Raw genomic sequence first — 16,284 nt, 5'->3', positions numbered from 1 at the left:
AAAATAGCAGTTTAGTATTGAGCACGGCATAGGTCCATAGTGTTAGTAGTTCACCATTCAGTATTTGTGCTTCCTATCATAGACACTTCCATATTTGACAGCAACTTTTACACCTGATCTTAAAGCAAAATCTTGGGGTTTTTTCCATAACTTGCCTTACAGTCTTGTAATTAAAAAACCTTCAAAAATCATAAATATCTTTTCCTAGTTAATTCTGCAGTGATTTCAGTGCTGAACATGCTTACATGATTTTTCTTCTCTGGTACTGTGGAAGTTTAAATTAGTAGATGAGTAATGCTGTGGGCTGAAGCACAAAGCTGGGTTATGGAAGTGTTTACAACCACGTGCGGTAGTCGTGAAGTACTGCAAATGACTAACCCCAAACTGCCACCTATGCGAAAATGTGGATGGCTCGCCTTTCGTTGCCAAGGGCTCGCTTGCCGGCGGGAGAATGTATGCAGGGAGAAGAACCAGAAATGTCCAGCTTTTATGCCACTGGTTCCTATTAGTGAGCGCGGACGTACCTGCTGAGAGCTGCAGGGTGGCTTTCTGTCTGTGGAACTGGAAGCAAACTAATATCTGCAGCTGGCAAATAGCAGCTACATTTTCTCTTATTTTTTGCCTAAAGTAGATAAAATAAACCCATGCTCACATCAAAAGGATGGTAGAAATAGCTAGGTAATAGTTTCAAATGATATATTACACTATTTTTCTTAATCTGATTTTTAAGAGGGCAAACGCTTTTAAAGTTAGAGAACTGCTAAGGTTCCTTTTCTGACGTGGGTAGTTGTGCTCTTAAACTCCCACTGCTGCTGAAAATTCAAAGTCAGGTCCCACCTGGAGAATCAGTAGATAAAGCATTCACTGAAAGTGCTTCAGGGAAGGGCTTTTAAGTAATAGTTTGATAAACACATACGGTCTGGCATCTGCATGTCTTGAGATACTGTTGAAATTAAGTCAGATTTTTAATGAAGTAGCTCCTTCAAGGCTTGGAACTAATTGCATGGACTGTGGTCAGCTGAGATGCTTTGAGAACACTTGAGCTTTCTGGGTTTAATTTGTATTTATTGCAGGGGAGGACTTTTGATCAAATGTAAGAACACTGCGTGCTGTGCTCCTCCGAGCTTAGGCTCTCAGAGGTCCTGTGGCTCGTTCTTCCTGTCGTGCATGGCCACCAGATGTGTTCACAAAATACTGAGTGCATGCTTTGATATCTAACTCCTATTTTCATGCATCTTAATCAGCAAAGATACAAAATGCAGTTCTGAAGGTAGCATTAGACATGCAACTACACTTCTTAGCCACAGGAGGGGTCTCTAGTTCAGTTATGATTAGCAGGTAATAAAATATTTCTAAAAAGAAATGGTTAGAAGCTGTTTGCGTGCAGCCACCCCTCCTATTTTTGTGCCACTGCGGAGCCCCGGTTAGTGGCCTCTGCTAACGCACCCGTAGCACTGCCATTGCACCACATGCGTTCGCATAACTCCAGCTGCCTCCTTCTATACAACTTCCCTTCTCTATTCTACAGTACAACCGCGAGCCGTTGTATGTGTTGTCGTAGGCGATCTGTATAACCTAGGAAATGTTTTCTGCATGGCCAAACTGGCTGAGGAGGTTAGTCCTGAGAAGTTGTTTAAATGTACTATTGGAAAATAAAGATAACAAACGAGTCCTTCTTCTTAGTTTGTCTTAAATGAGATAGTAGGTCTTTTGTATTTGGCTTTTCCTTAGTTTTTTTTGGGGGGGTCTTTTGTTCTTGTCGCTTCTCAGGACATGTGATTCTGGCTGACTGGCGGGAGGCTGCTGGTTGTCTGCTGCGTGTGGCAGTGCCCTCTGCTCAGGAGTTGTTCAAACTCTGCCGGTGGCTTCTCGGAGCTCTCCTGAACTATCCCCAGTAGCAATAGTGGTTTGTTTTGTGCAAACAGCGTGTCTTCCTTGGGAAGTGCTGCTGCAGGTCCTTGTCCGAGATGGGCTCCAGGATTAGATGGACTTTGGATCAAACACTTCTAGTCATATCTGATCTTTGTGTTACAGTAATCATCCGTCTCGCTAACCATCTGAGTATCGTTTTCTTCAGAGGCACAATTATTAGTCCATGCGTGGCTGCTTGGAGCCAGAGGCATATATTGCAGTGGTATCAGCGATAGCTGTTCGTTGTTGGGATTTAAGTAACAAGTTTTACTCAGCCGAATGATCTATGCTGTTATCTTGTGGAAGACTTGCTACTTTTGTTCAGACTTGGGTATTTAAAACTCTACAGGGGTGCACTCCAATTAACGGCAAGGGTGCGGGGGGGAATCCAGTACTTTATTATTTTGAAGCCTGAAAGGATGAATAGTTCACGTGGAATTTGGTTTATCTTTCTGTCGTAGGTTTCTAGAGATAAATAATCCTCTAATAAAACTTGATACCCTGAAGAGAAACTGGAGTAGGTTTAACAGAGAGAAGGCCTGTGTCGGAGAGCCTGAACAGGCCTGTTCAGCTCAAGCCTCGGCTCCCTTCCCTCAGCCTCCTAGCCTGGGCTTTACCCCTGCCAGCATCTTCGTGTAACTGCTTGCTGAATGGAGCGGGAAGAGAGAATATGTCGTGGAAGCCTTCATCTGCCCTCATCTTACATTCGAAGTCGTTTAAGGAGTTAAAACACGTGACGGGTACCGCCAGTGCGCGTGCGGAGGGTCTGTGGCGGAGAAGCGGGCCCAGCCTGGGGTGAGCACGCCAGCCGCCCTGCGGGGGGACGCGGGCGGGGAAAAGGGGCTCTGCGGGAGCCGACGGCGAAGCCCCTTCCCGCCCCCGTGGCCGCTCGCGCCGGCTGCCCTCAGCCGGGCCCCGCCTCCGGACAGGCCCGGCCCCGCCGCCCACGGCGCCTGCGCACCACCCCCCCGCCCCCCCCTCCGGGGGCCGCCGGTCACGTGACCTACCGTGCGGCCCGCACCACCTGGCGGGGGGAGCTGAGCCCGTTCCGGCTGCAGCGGCTGCGGGGTCGTAGGCGGCGGCTTGTCCCCTCTCGGCTGCCGGGGTCGGACACTCTTGCCCGCTCGCTGCGGCTCGACAGCGGGGCAGGGGATAGCGAGGGAAGGAAGGAGGCGCCTTCCCGACCTTCTCATCGTCCCCCGCTCGTCTTGAGGTAATGGCTCTGCCCGGCGGCCGTGAGCCGAGTCACTGCCGCACCGGGGGGGGATCCTCGGGGGAGCGGCGGGCAGGACCGGCTCGGTACGGCGGTACGGACGGCCTCCGCCGCCCTCTCCCGCTTCCTCCTCTCTCTCGTCGCCGCTCCGTAGCGCGGCGGCGGGTGGGCAGCCGGGGAGCTGCCTGCCCGTCTTCCCCCCTAGCTGCTGGTAGGGGTGGTACGGGCCGGCGGGTCAGTCGGTGTCAGGCGCCCGCGGGGACGGGACGGGCCGGGCCGGGCCGGGCCGGGGGAGCCGCGGTGAGCGGGGGCCGGGCCGCGGGTGTCTGGGCACGGGGGCCCTGGCCCGGGTCGGTCTCGGAGCGGGGAGGCCGGGCCCCGGAAGGGTAGGCCGGCCCGAGTCCGGCTGGGCCTGAGGCGTTCGGGTGCGCGGAGCAGGGCCGGTCCCGACCCGTTACGCCCTGAGGCCTCCGGGCACGGGGAAGCTATGCCGGCCCCGGCAGGGCCCGAGGTGTCCGGGCACGGGGGTCTGCTCTGTCCGACCCCGAGCTGTTCCGGTAAGACCGGAGGTATCCGGGCACGGGGGGTCCGGTCCGGTCCGGTCCCGTTCCACCCCCGTGGGGCCTGAGGTGCCCCGGCTCAGGGCCGGGGATCCGGGCGCGGGGGGATCGGTCTGCTTCCCGTCCTATCAGGGCACGAAGGGCTGGTCCTTGCTCAGGTCACCCCGTGGGGGAGTTGTGCTGGTCCCTTAGGCTGAGCTTAAGGCCAGCTGCTCCTGGAGGGGTATAGAGCAGGATGTGACCAGTCAGGCCTAAGAGATGCCGTGATACCCGTTGTGCTGATATTGTGTGCTTTCTCCCTTGCCTGCAGGAGGCCTGACGTATGTCCTGAGCAATCACTATGAATGCTATTGTTGCCCTCTGCCATTTTTGTGAGCTCCACGGTCCTCGCACCCTCTTTTGTACCGAGGTTCTACATTCACCGCTTCCCCAAGGCGCAAGCAGCGGGGACATCTCTGGGCAGAATGAGCAGGCAGAAGAGGAAGAAGGCGGCATTCAGATGAGCAGTCGGATCCGCTCGCACAGCCCAGCAGAAGGTGCCAGCGCCGACTCCAGCAGCCCAGGGCCAAAGAAGTCAGACATGTGCGAGGCAAGTGTGAAGATCTGTGTGCGGACATCAGTGGCCCTTGGCTTAACTAAAGGGCTCTTGGATTCTCTAATGCGCATTGAATTGTTTAAGAGAGAAAAAAAAATGTGAACTGCACTAGTTTTGTATGTGACTGCTAGTACCAGAAGATCTCCCAAGTCCTCATAAACTGTAATGATCCGTGACAAGAGGATGAAGGAACTGTTGTTGAGTATATAGACCTTGACAAGATGGTGTCTTGAGGCCTCTTTAAGCCCTTTGATCTGTGATTCTCTTGTGGCTGAGAAATGCTTTCCTCATCCTTGAATAGCATTTACTTTATTAGATTAGGTCTGGTCATTTATTAATAGTTATTTTAAGAGCAGTATCGATTAGGAAACAAAAAAAAATGCAGAAGCAATTAAAACAATAGAGAAAATGTATGTTCTCAGTCATTCTCGTGCTTATCTACTATTAGTACTTGTTCTGAGGTATTTGTTATTTACTTTCCTTTAGGTTATGGCCAGTTTTGTTAGGCCAGTTGGTTTCACAGCTGCTGTTAACTGAATTTTACCACTTGTAGAGCCAGCACCAAGTTGACCATCAAATTAAATAGTGGAAAACAAGCATAACAGCAGAGGAGGTATATTGCACAGAATTATATGTGAGGAGCTAGGCTCAAATCCTGACCCTGATTCATATTTTTATCTTCTCAGTATTTGTGTTCTTACCTATATGTGTAAGTCATGTTTCCCTACATTTTGAAGGGAATATGCAGAGGCCTTTGGAAACCTTAGATAATTGCATGCTCATTTATGGCTGGATTTGCTTTTCTGTCTTCAGGGTTGCCGCTCTCTTGCAGGAGGACATCCCGGATATGTCAGCCACGACAAAGAAACTTCAATCAAGTACGTCAGTCACCAGCACCCAAACCACCCCCAGCTGTTCAGCATCGTGCGCCAGGCCTGTGTTCGCAGTCTCAGCTGCGAGGTAACTGTCTTGGAGTACAGGGAGAAAATCTATTTGCGGCCTTACGTATCGTTTCAAATCGAAGACAGTGCTTTACTGGTCCTAGCTGCTCTGTGCAGCCTGAAACACGGAGGGAATGGAGATGGAAAATGGACACACAAGTCTGTTCATTCCAGGATTGGTGGTGATTTTTAAAGGTTGATCTTTGATAACCTTGAGGGTTTCTTCCTCTCACCTTGTGAGACCAAAAATTTCCCTTTCTTGTTTTTGCTCCTATGTGTTTATTGTTTTTCTTTGTAAGATAAACTGTTCTTCTAAAAACACTGGAATCTGTTGTTTAGTGCCAAGAAATATTTGATCTTTGTAGACAATTAACATTCAGCATTTCATAGAAGTGAAGGGAGAACCTTACAGATTAATGAGCATTTGTGTGTCAGGATCGGCAAAATCCCTTGTGGATTCTCAACAGTATCGTAGTTGAATAGAGCTGAATTCTTAAAATGCAGTTAAATTGAAGGTTTTGTAGTGTTTGTAGGATACCTCTGGAGGTCTGTTTGACCCTGGGTTTTGGACAGTAGCCTAAAAAAGGCTTGTTTTATTCACCAAGTGTGTGTTAAAGAGCAGGAAGCTTTGTTCGGTTTATTACCGTTTCAGCTGTGTAATGCGCTTAACTACTGTGGTGTATGTGTCCTTCCCCTTCAGGTCTGCCCAGGACGTGAGGGCCCTATTTTTTTCGGAGATGAACAGCATGGTTTTGTGTTCAGCCACACCTTCTTTATCAAAGACAGCCTGGCTCGAGGTTTCCAGCGCTGGTACAGCATCATCACTATCATGATGGACCGGATTTACCTCATCAACTCCTGGCCTTTCTTGTTGGGAAAAATCAGAGGCATCATTGATGAGCTTCAGGGCAAAGCACTTAAGGTAGGTCAGAGTAGCACAGAGTCCGTTTGACTCAACGTTAGTAAAACATTATGATAGTTGTTTTACAACTGAGTCAAAAAACTATTCCAGCTCATCGCAGCCAGGGTGGTCATTAAGGTTGATACAAGGGACAAGAGGACAGTGCGTATCTGGGGAGGGAAGGAACAGGGTGCACCTCTCGTTTTAAGCCAGTCATAACACTTTTCACAGAGCTAACTGCTAGACAATAGCTCTGTTAGAAATTTAAGTAACTAAAGTTGTGAAGGACAATGGTTTTGGAGCGCAAATGTTACTTAATGGTGATTTTAGTCAATCTAAGAATAAGATGTCCCTTCCCTCTCTTTTCCCATGATTTACAATGTATTTTGGATGATTGTGCGTGACGCACCCTTTTCACTTCATATGTTTGTGGGTTTTTTTTGGCTCAGCTTCATGTAAGCATTTTACCTTTTCCAGTCTCTTATACTGCCCTTCTTCTGTGGTTTAGGTGTTTGAAGCAGAGCAGTACGGGTGCCCTCAGCGTGCCCAGCGGATGAACACGGCCTTCACTCCCTTCCTGCACCAGCGGAACGGCAATGCAGCCCGCTCCTTAACGTCACTGACCAACGATGAAAACCTGTGGGCATGTTTGCATACTTCTTTTGCTTGGTAATGCCACTTGTGTATCTGGCTTCTACAACTCCTTCAGGAGGAGAATATTGCCATATTCTGAAAGGGTGTGATGTGATTTGGGTGCGTGGGTATTTTTTCTTGAGGTTATAAGTTGGACTTTGCTAAGTAGTCTCTGAATTGGAAGGAGCTAAGCACAGAAAGACAGCAGCCTGCTGATGCCTTTAGGATAAAAAAAATGTCTTGTTGCTGTGAAGTAAACCTACTAATGTAGCTGCTAATGGAAACCATGTCTATCTAGATGGAAAGGCTTTGTAGTGTAAAAGCGAGCATGGAAGAAAGCACGAAAAGATGCTCCCACCCGCAGTCTGTTGTACCCCGGATTTGCACTTGAAGTACAGTGGTGGTTCACCTGGAAGTGCCCGTGTGTTGTGAAAGGCAGCGTGGGAGGTGCAGCCATTCGGCACAGCAGTATGTCTGTGGGAGTCCAGTTGCTCCAGTGCCTGACTTGCTCATCAGACTTCCCTGGAAAGATGCCATAGAGAGGGTTGCAACACTGGCATGTGACTTGGATGGGGGATAAGTACGTTGCATAAAGTAATTGCAAAATGGTAGGCCTTTCGGTGACTTTGCGTGGCAGCGGTTGTAGGATGCATTCCTAGTTACCACACTAAGGAAAGCATAGAGATGTGTTGAGAGGAAACACAAATTGCGTAGTGGTTGGATTTTTTGTTGAGCTCATCACACCAAGTTTCTTACTGGAATTTTGCACCTAGCAAGCGGGCTTAATGAACGCTACTTCTGTTTCTTTCAACGTCTCCAGGCTTTTGAAAGCTTGTGGCAGCCGACTTACAGAGAAGCTTCTGGAGGGAGCACCAACAGAAGACACCCTCGTTCAGATGGAAAAACTTGCAGGTGAGATAGAAGTTTCCAGAGCTGGAAGACCCTCTGAGAACACTTTGGATGGTAAAACACCAAGTCCTTTTGTCAGCATCATAGTGCAGCCATCTCTCTTGGACTTCACCTTCCCAGTAGTCTCTGCAGTAGCTGATGTCCTCTCACATATGGAGATGACTCTGACAGGAATGTGAAGTCAAGACCCTTGGCCTTATAGGCTCTCTGCACGCACACGTGGTGTTTGTTACTTGTGTAGGGGTGTTGCATCATGATGATTATTGTTCTGTCTGGCTGGGTTGGCCCTCCCAATGAATCTCTACGGCCAGAAGAATTTGCAGTCACAACATATGGAGCATTCTTCTTGCTTCTTTTTCTACAAAATTTCTAAAATTAAAGGATCATAATTTTTTTCTTGCATTGAATTATTTTTATTAATCCATTTAGACCAGGATCTACAAAACCTGCCTCAAGGCTTTGGCCATGACTTTTAAAGCAAGAGTAGAAAACACGTAGCTGGTCAAAAGATGTGACTTTGTGTTCTGTAGAAGATGAAAATTCCTTCTTGACCCTTCAGTGGTTATTGTATATCTGAACTATGAAACTTCATTAACACCTCAGGTGTGTCTGTGGCACTAGTACTTTTAGTTACTGTGTTCTGAACTCTGTCTCCCCACACATAGCCAAATTCAGTTGGCTGCAGCGTGTGTAGGCACTTCTGAGGCAGTTCCCATGCCTAGACAGCAGCAATTTTTATGACCACTCTACCTTTTTTTGCTAGACCTGAAAGAAGAGTCGGAAGGCTGGGATGGTTCCGAGGAAGAAGAGAAGCCTTCTTCCCAGCCAGATGTTGTGGAAGGGCAGGAGCTATCTAAATGCTCACCTGAAACATCCCTGATGCCAGATTGCAACAGCTGGAATGTAGCTCACAGAAGGTTGTCTGTCTTTCGCTCTCTCAGGCACATGAGACAGGTAAGAGAGGAGCGCAGTTACCCTGATGCTCAATTCACAAGCTAATAACCTCTTGTTCTCCTGATAATGTTTTTTGAAAAGATACATTTATTTCCTGCAGTCTGCACTTCTTCCTGGTTCTGTGTTCAGCACAGTGCCTACACAGCTAGTAATATGGTGTTAACTGCGTCTCTGAGGACGCGCCCTTCTCCTGAGATCACGTGGGCCTCTAGTGATCATCGGTCATGTGGGATGGGATCATATGATTTCTCTCGGATTCTGCACTTCCCTTCTTCCCAAGAGCAGTGACAGTAATTTAATAGAGAGGTCGTGTAGCATCTTCAAAGCCAAGTATTATTTGCTTAAAACAAAAGTGTTTCAGAGGGAAAAATAACTTACAAACAAACAAATGGTTCTGTACAGATCTAGCTTTTATCCAGTGCTTCTAGTTACCTGGCTGAGGGGGAAGATTCAGTGCATCTGAGCCACAGTCTCTTTCACATCAGGCCGTTTTCCTGGACGCTCCTGACAAATACCTGCTTTATGTCTTTCACCTCCTCTTGTTCTGCTGTCTGTCTCCTAATTTGGAATGCTTGAAGCTATTGAACTACACCACTGTGTTGTGGAAGTGTGTGCCTTTGGAGGCTTGTCTAAGAATATTGTTTAATCTTTCGTGCCTGAATCATTGTTGTGAACCTAACCCAGATCAGAGAAATGCCTGAAAGCTGTTATCATCTAATAGAAGTTGTTCAGTCCCATTCCAAGCGGGCCTGTGTCCATCTTACCAAAACCGCTAATTTGGCCAACAAGTGGGCTGATTGATGCAGTCTGGCCAGAGCACTGAAGAATTTGGAGCCACCTAGAAATGAAACTGTTGTCCTCTTAATGTGCTTGATATTGAATTGGATCAGTGGTTAGGCATGTTGGCAAAGTGGTACTTTGCTGCTGTTTGTTCTTGAAACCATAGATGGGGCCGAATATCGCTTTGCATGACAGTCCGCCTTTCGCACCTGTCAAAGAAACACTTGGTCTGGGTGCTGTGGTTTAGAGCTATTACTCTGTGCACAAGACCTGCTAAATTTTCATGTTTGTTTCTGCTGTTCAGTTCTAGCCATTTTCTTATGTGGCAGTCATGTTTTTTATGGGGCAAACTGGACGTTTCACTTATTTTCAATGCAGAATGGTTTGTTGTTTTGGTTTGGTTTTTTTTTTTTTTTCAGGTTCTTGGGGCATCAGCGTTCCGCATGCTGGCTTGGCATGTTCTGATGGGGAACCAGGTCATCTGGAAAGCTCGAGACATGGATCTTGTCCAGTCTGCTTTTGATGTGCTACGGGTAGAAACTTTTCCTTTGTTTTGTTCCTTTGCTGCATATTTTCACATATATTTCTCTAGTAGTCCAGCCTTCATAATAACCTGTCTCTGACATGTATCTTGTGGAGAATGTGTTCTAGATTATGTGGTTTTGAAAAAAACAAACAAAAAAACCACCAAAAATCCACCCATCAAACAAAAAACCCTCAACCTTTGGATGTCTTGGTTGTCCTCAGCAACTGCATAGTCTTTCAAGTGGAGCAGGATACTTCTGATCCCTCAAATCAGGAGCATCTGCCTGAGCAGTTCTCCAAGTCTTGTCTGGCCCTGGAAGTCAGGCAGAAAACTGTACTTTGCTGGTTTAGCTCCAGTGATTCTCTTGACATGCTTCCTTCCTTCTCTAGACCATGCTGCCTGTTGGTTGTGTGCGGATCATCCCCTACAGTGAGCAGTATGAAGAGGCATATCGGTGTAACTTCCTAGGGCTTAGCCCACATGTCCAAATCCCATCCCACATACTATCATCTGGTAAGAACCTGTTGCAGAACCCTCTCATTTCCCTGTCATCTTATGTTAAAGGACACAAGATGATTTTTTTTTTTTTGTATTAAGTATTGGCAGAAAGTCTAACAATGCTGCATCAACTAAAACCTGTACCACTTCATTTTTTTTCCCCCATACCCCTGCCTGATCACTAGTTGAAAGGTGTGACACCTGCTTTAAGCACTGATCATACCGTAGCTGACAGCCCTGGTTCCTGCTGAGGAAAGATTAATGCTGGGCCAAATATCGTAAGCTGACAGAGCCGTGCTTTCTCAGAGCAGGGTATGTAGCTGTATTTTAGAATCTGGGCTAGTACGGTTAATGTTCTTTTGGGCTCTTGTTGCTCTAGAGTTCGCGGTCCTTGTGGAAGTTCGCGCTGCGACCCGGTCCAGTCTCTACCCAACTCTGTTTGATGATGAGCAGTCCCTCAACAAGTACGAGTTTGTTGTCACCAGCGGTAGCCCCGTAGCAGCAGATCGAGGTGGGTGATGTGAAAGCATAAAGAACCTGTATCACTGAGGTTAAAAGAGCATCTTGATCTTTAGCTGTTTTTTATGCTGTTCATGTACTGGCCCCTTGAGGAAGTCTGAGTAGAAGCCAGGTCAGTATACAACTGGGGTCCTGCTCTTTGAGGTGAGGTTTACTGCAGTCTGTTTAATTATAAAGGGTTTGCTTTACCAGATCAGCATTTTGCTTATTAATTTTCAGACATGAGAAACGAATTCCGTAATGTGTATGGTAGCAATTGTAGGGAAATTCTTCTGTAACCCACAATGAACGTTTTCTATTCTGGAATACTTGTGTGTTTATTTTGAGTAAGTCTAGCTTATCAGGATGATGCTGTTACTCATCTCCCATGTTCCACTTGATAGACAAGTATGACTGATACAGAAATGCCCGGACTTTTTTGCCTACTTTGTTCAAGGACTTGAGCACTTGCACCTAGATGTGATTTGAGTCAGGTCCATCGGTCTTCTGTTTTCTGGGAAGTCTTAATTTAGATGAATTGGCCTTATTGACTGTCTCAAGAGACTTGAGAGATGGCTAATCCTTCCTGCTCTGTCCTCTGAAGATACAGGTGCGATGCAAAGCAGAGACTTACTCCCTCTGTAGTGTTCTTCCTGTGCCCTAGCAGCTGCTGTAGGTCCCGCATGTATAATTACAGTAGTCCACTTTGCATCCAACCAGCAGCATGTCCAGAATCTTCTGGACAGAAATAGTCACTGAAAGGTCTGAAATAGACTGAAAGGTCTTTTCCCCACCACAGCATCAAACTTATTGGGCCATGGACTGCTGGGAAAAAAGCCTCCTAGGGAATTCCAAAAAGTGGTCCAGGAGATGAATGCCTGGGATTGGTTGTTGGTTTGGATTTTTACTAAGTATCCTGGAACTGCCCTTAACAAGAGAAACATTAAATCAAGAGTAAGTGGAGACTTTAAAATTGAGGGTTTATATTTTTATATATATATGTATGTATATTATACAAAGCATGAAGATTTATCATAACTTTGCATTTTTTAATGAGCTTTTGATACAGGACTAGAAACAACAAAATCTAAACAATAGTTTAAAAGTGGGTCTGAAGAAAACAAAGGCCCCTGAACCTGTGTGCATGTCCCAGGATCCTTCACAAAATTCCACATTGCTCCTTGGATCAGACGTTTTTCTAGTGGGATGATCTTTAGCTCCTCTTCCATGGAGATGATGAAATCAAGGCAGGCCACTGGGGGGGGTATATTTTTCCACCTTGTAGAATAGGTAGGTTTCTTCCTGACACAGGGAAGATTGTTATTTGTGAACTAATCAAGCCAAATTCTATGTTGAAATTGGCTGTGCTGTTATTACTAGTGTAGCTTTCTGCATATAGAGGAAGCTGCATTAATGCACCAGACCAACATACTGTTGAAAAATGAGTGCAGACCAGTGCTCTTGAAAAGAATAAGAGGTGGAACAAATGTGTCGTCTTGTCTGTAATTCCAGCAGGTATTCAGGCCCAGGTCACAGAATAAATGAACTAGGCCTTGCTAACAATTACTAGTAAACGTGTAAGCGGGTGACCTATAGCATGCGTGTCCTCTTTCCAACCCTTTTTCCCCTCTTTCTGATCTTGTAGTTGGCCCTACAATCTTGAACAAGATCGAAGCTGCCCTGACCAACCAGAACCTTTCTGTAGATGTTGTGGATCAGTGCCTTGTTTGCCTGAAGGAGGAGTGGATGAAGTAAGTACGACTACATTCCTTTCAGAGAAACAGCTTTGGTACTAGTCCTGGAACGGTTACGGCACAGTATGGGACAAACTTGTAGTCAGGTAACTTCTGCTGTAGTACTGACAGTAGTTGACTTTACTGTTGGGAGCTAAGAATATCGGAGTTGTTCTACTCCGGTCCAGGCTGTCTTTTTGGCTTTCAGCAGTTCTTAACCTTTATGCTTCAGTTCATGCCTCTGTAGGTTACCTACATGACAATACTTGTCTGCCTTGTATACATTATGAGGATTAAGTATGCAAATATATAGATGCCTGTCAGTGTGCGCTGTATTCCAGTGCAGATGACATGCCAAACAGATGTCTTGATTGCACCTTCGGGCGCTACATTTCAAGGGTGCAAGTACTTATAAAGGAAGACCAGGCAGTCATGTGAAATAATTCATGGAACGTTACGATTTTGTGAATTTACCTGAAGGCCAGATGGGCATTAGATGTGTCTCCCAGGGAGATTCCCAGTTGTCACAATTAATTGTTTTACTTTCCACTAGAATGAAAAAACAGACTAGAATTATACATATTACTACTGAAAATGAGTAATCTCACTAACTAATGCCCCCTTTTCTAGTACTCTTCTTCCCCCCACCTTCTTCATTCAAAGCATCAGAATAGTTTCTGTGGAATATTGCTTGAAGCTTTTATTAACATTTAGTTGCAGTAGGTACCAAGAGAAGCTACAGCTACTGCTCGTTCCCTGTTTGATGCACGCAAGTCTGTTGTAATAGTGACAGGAGTTTCTTGTTTCTGCAGTAAAGTGAAGGTCCTCTTTAAATTCACTAAAGTGGACAGCAGACCCAAGGAGGATACCCAAAAACTGCTGAGCATTCTGGGAGCTGCAGAGGAGGACAACGTCAAGCTTCTCAAGTTCTGGATGACTGGCCTGAGCAAGACGTACAAGTCCCACCTGATGTCAACAGTTCGCAGCCCAACGTCCTCAGAGTCCCGGAACTAAAGGGTGCCCAACCTCACTTGCTGCCTTCAGATAATGGCAGGGAACCCCGAGTTACCACTGCTGAGCCTGCAGCACGTGCATTAGGCGGATAGTGAAACTTCGTCACTGTTCTGGTCCTCAGACTAACTTGAAGAGTGACTTGAGTCTTTTCTAATTGCTGTGAGACTGGACTAATAAGTGCTAATAAACAGTGCTGCTGTCTGTCCTGAAACTGAACTCTAAATCTAGACCTCTACACTCAAGACTAAAATACAGTAACACTCAAAGAATCAGCATGAATTAATTAAAATTCCCATACTGTCCTCATTAAGCATTATGGTGTGGCAGTAGACCTCAGTTTTAGATTTCATTGGCAAGACTTGGATACCTGTGACAACATCGAGAACTCCTGGGAGTGGATATAGTTCATCTCTCCGAATCCCGCATAAATCGCCTAAATGCCTGAGAGAGCAAGAACCAAAAATAAGTGACGCGTCACAGGGTATGGATCACGTGTAAATTATTTCAAACCACTTTATGCTCGGATTTAAGAAGAGACTATTTTCTGCTGTAGCATAAGTCAGGATATTCTGTCGGAGTCCTGTCACTCCACTTTATTTATTTATATCTTAACTTGAGACAGTTTCAGCATTTGCTTTGGAAATCTTGTCTGGGAGGGAGAATTGTAACGTAAGAAGCCTCAAAATGCAGCCTGCTTTCTTGTCCAGAGGGTAAAATACTCGCCTTGTTTTGCCTGTGGTTGCAAAACTTCCAGGTAATGAAGATAACCTCGCCAGGATAAGGTTGCTGGTGGTCTTCTGTCTTCAGAAATAGTTTTCTAGCTTCCTAATTAAGTTAAGCAGAAAAGATCTAACCTGTAGGTGCTCCCTTCTTATATAACTCTATAGTAGCCATTTTTGCTTAACAATTCATGGAAACATTGGTGCATTTTTTTAATTACCTAAAGAGATATTTCTTATCTGTATTGTAAGGAATTACTGTTTCTGTTGTGAAGTCTTTTTTTTTTTTGTCTGGTTTTTTTTTTTTTTTTTTTTCCCCTGGATCATTGTTGGGAAAACTTGATGTTACCCTAGACGTTTTTAACAAGCTAGAGGCAGGTTTTACCAGGTGACCTTCTACACTCATTCAAACAAGACTCAAGCTCAGAGGGGATGTTCCAACTTGTCACGAGTTCTGTTCTTATATATAAAATATGCAGGTTGATTTTTCTCTGGAACATCTGTAAAATGGCGACAGGCATTAAATCTCATTAAGAGCTATTTTTGTAAAATGGACAAAGCCTAGTTTTGTGTTGATTTTCACTGTGCCTGTGTGTGGGGGTGAGGGAAGCAGCAGTTGATCCGCAAGGTAATTCCTGCATCTTAGCCTTGATCCAATTTACAGAATTGAACAGGTCTTCTCCTCTTAACTTTGTATATATTAGTTTCTTGTACATATGGAGCAAGAGATGCTCAGATATATTAATTGAAAATGCTTGACTGGACATAAACAACCGCAGGATATTCAAACAGCAAACAGATGCTTGGAAAAAGGCATTGCTCTGTTACTTCAAAAACTAACCACTTATTTAATTTCAGGGTTTGCAAAAAGGCTTGCATTTCCCAGTTGTCAGTGAGGCAACGTGGGACGAAAGAGGTGCTCAAGCTCTATCCACAGGAAAGGAAGCTTGGAATAATATATGCATCTTGCTTCCTATGTGCTAGGTGCTAGTCAGGAGGGAAGAACAAAGCCCACTGAGAGTGGGATAAAGGCGACAGAAGTAATTAGAAAAGCGTGGACTAGTAAAGCAGAATTTCCAGTGCTAGGTCGGTGCTTGCTCTCGTGGCTACTTTTAATGTGATCTAGTACTCTATTTTTGTACTTGAAAGCTATTCTGGTCCAATTCAGAGCTGCGTAACGCAACAGGTAAGACATTATTTGGCATTTAGACCTTCTTGAGGGCTGAACTGTTTTTATCTTGTAAAGAATAACTCTCCCAAGCAATCCAACATTAAAACCTTGTCTCTGACCTGCAGTTGGTGCATAAGCACCCATTAGCAAAGCCCGTGTTTCTGGACAGAGGTGTGGTTTCTTTCAAAACAGCAAAAAGGCGGTCACCAGGTAAAGCCTGAGGCTTCCTCTTCGTCTTCCTTGTGCAAGCAGCGAGTTGTATGCGGTGTCCATCGGTCGCCGTCCTGATGTGAGACAGGGCTGCGTCACGGACAAGCAGACTCTGGATAACGTGTCAGTTTTGAGCCAGGGCAAGGAAACCGCTAACTTAACGCTTACAAAATGGCCAGAGGAAAGAAGGGGGAGAGTTGCTAAGTCTGTGAACCCAGGGCTCCTGCGTAGCATAAAACCAGCTGTGCTCGCCTGCCAGAACAGCTCTCTACGCGGATTACCGCAGCGTCTGGGCGAGTTCCTGCAGCTCGCGGATTAGGCCGCGGGTGCTCCTTTTTGCCGTCAGCGATAGCTGGAATGTGCACAACTTAATTAACAGAAAAGCGTGTCTGCAGACATCTTTCACCACCCTCCTTCCCTCTAAACGATACGCCTTAAAGACAAACTGATTAAAGCAGGGTGTTTCTTTATTCTGGTACGGTTTCCTTTGCTGCAGCCTATGCCCGGGAGGGGGGTGG

At 46.0% G+C, this 16,284-nt stretch overlaps 1 protein-coding gene across 9 annotated transcripts; it reads left to right on the top strand.

Moving 5' to 3' along the window:
• Positions 1-2,921: 2,921 nt before the first annotated feature.
• On the top strand, positions 2,922-16,236 carry FLCN (folliculin). Of its 9 annotated transcripts, none has more exons than XR_015699214.1 (13): positions 3,171-3,424; positions 3,995-4,273; positions 5,093-5,239; positions 5,921-6,142; positions 6,630-6,790; positions 7,575-7,666; positions 8,427-8,617; positions 9,817-9,930; positions 10,313-10,436; positions 10,801-10,932; positions 11,719-11,873; positions 12,565-12,670; positions 13,465-13,604. XR_015699214.1 is itself a non-coding variant. In XM_087734273.1 (12 exons), the coding sequence occupies exons 2-12, from the start codon at positions 4,025-4,027 to the stop codon at positions 13,664-13,666; spliced, it is 1,740 nt and encodes a 579-aa protein (XP_087590399.1). In that variant the 5' UTR covers positions 2,922-3,124; positions 3,995-4,024; the 3' UTR covers positions 13,667-16,236. The 9 variants fall into 9 exon arrangements, 7 of the variants coding, with proteins under 7 accessions (XP_087590399.1, XP_087590401.1, XP_087590402.1 ...); XR_015699213.1 differs by lacking the exon at positions 11,719-11,873 and adding an exon at positions 15,682-16,236 and having other exon boundaries at positions 3,172-3,424; positions 13,465-14,147; XM_087734273.1 differs by lacking the exons at positions 3,171-3,424; positions 11,719-11,873 and adding an exon at positions 2,922-3,124 and having other exon boundaries at positions 13,465-16,236.
• Positions 16,237-16,284: the final 48 nt, after the last annotated feature.

This window comes from Nipponia nippon, unplaced genomic scaffold (genome assembly GCF_047370975.1).
Source record: "Nipponia nippon isolate SJK-2023a ecotype South Korea unplaced genomic scaffold, ASM4737097v1 scaffold_5, whole genome shotgun sequence".
In the NCBI taxonomy this organism is placed as follows: Eukaryota; Metazoa; Chordata; class Aves; order Pelecaniformes; family Threskiornithidae; genus Nipponia; species Nipponia nippon.
This window is presented reverse-complemented; position numbering and strand designations above follow the sequence as displayed.

What these genes read in the sequence shown, in the direction of transcription:
- FLCN (XM_087734273.1), top strand. Translation starts at nt 4,025, where the DNA reads ATGAATGCTATTGTTGCCCTCTGCCATTTTTGTGAGCTCCACGGTCCT. An exon ending in AGAAGTCAGACATGTGCGAG is followed by an intron (nt 4,274 to 5,092) that starts GCAAGTGTGAAG and finishes TTCTGTCTTCAG; the next exon opens with GGTTGCCGCTCTCTTGCAGG. An exon ending in CTGCTTTTGATGTGCTACGG is followed by an intron (nt 9,931 to 10,312) that starts GTAGAAACTTTT and finishes TTCCTTCTCTAG; the next exon opens with ACCATGCTGCCTGTTGGTTG.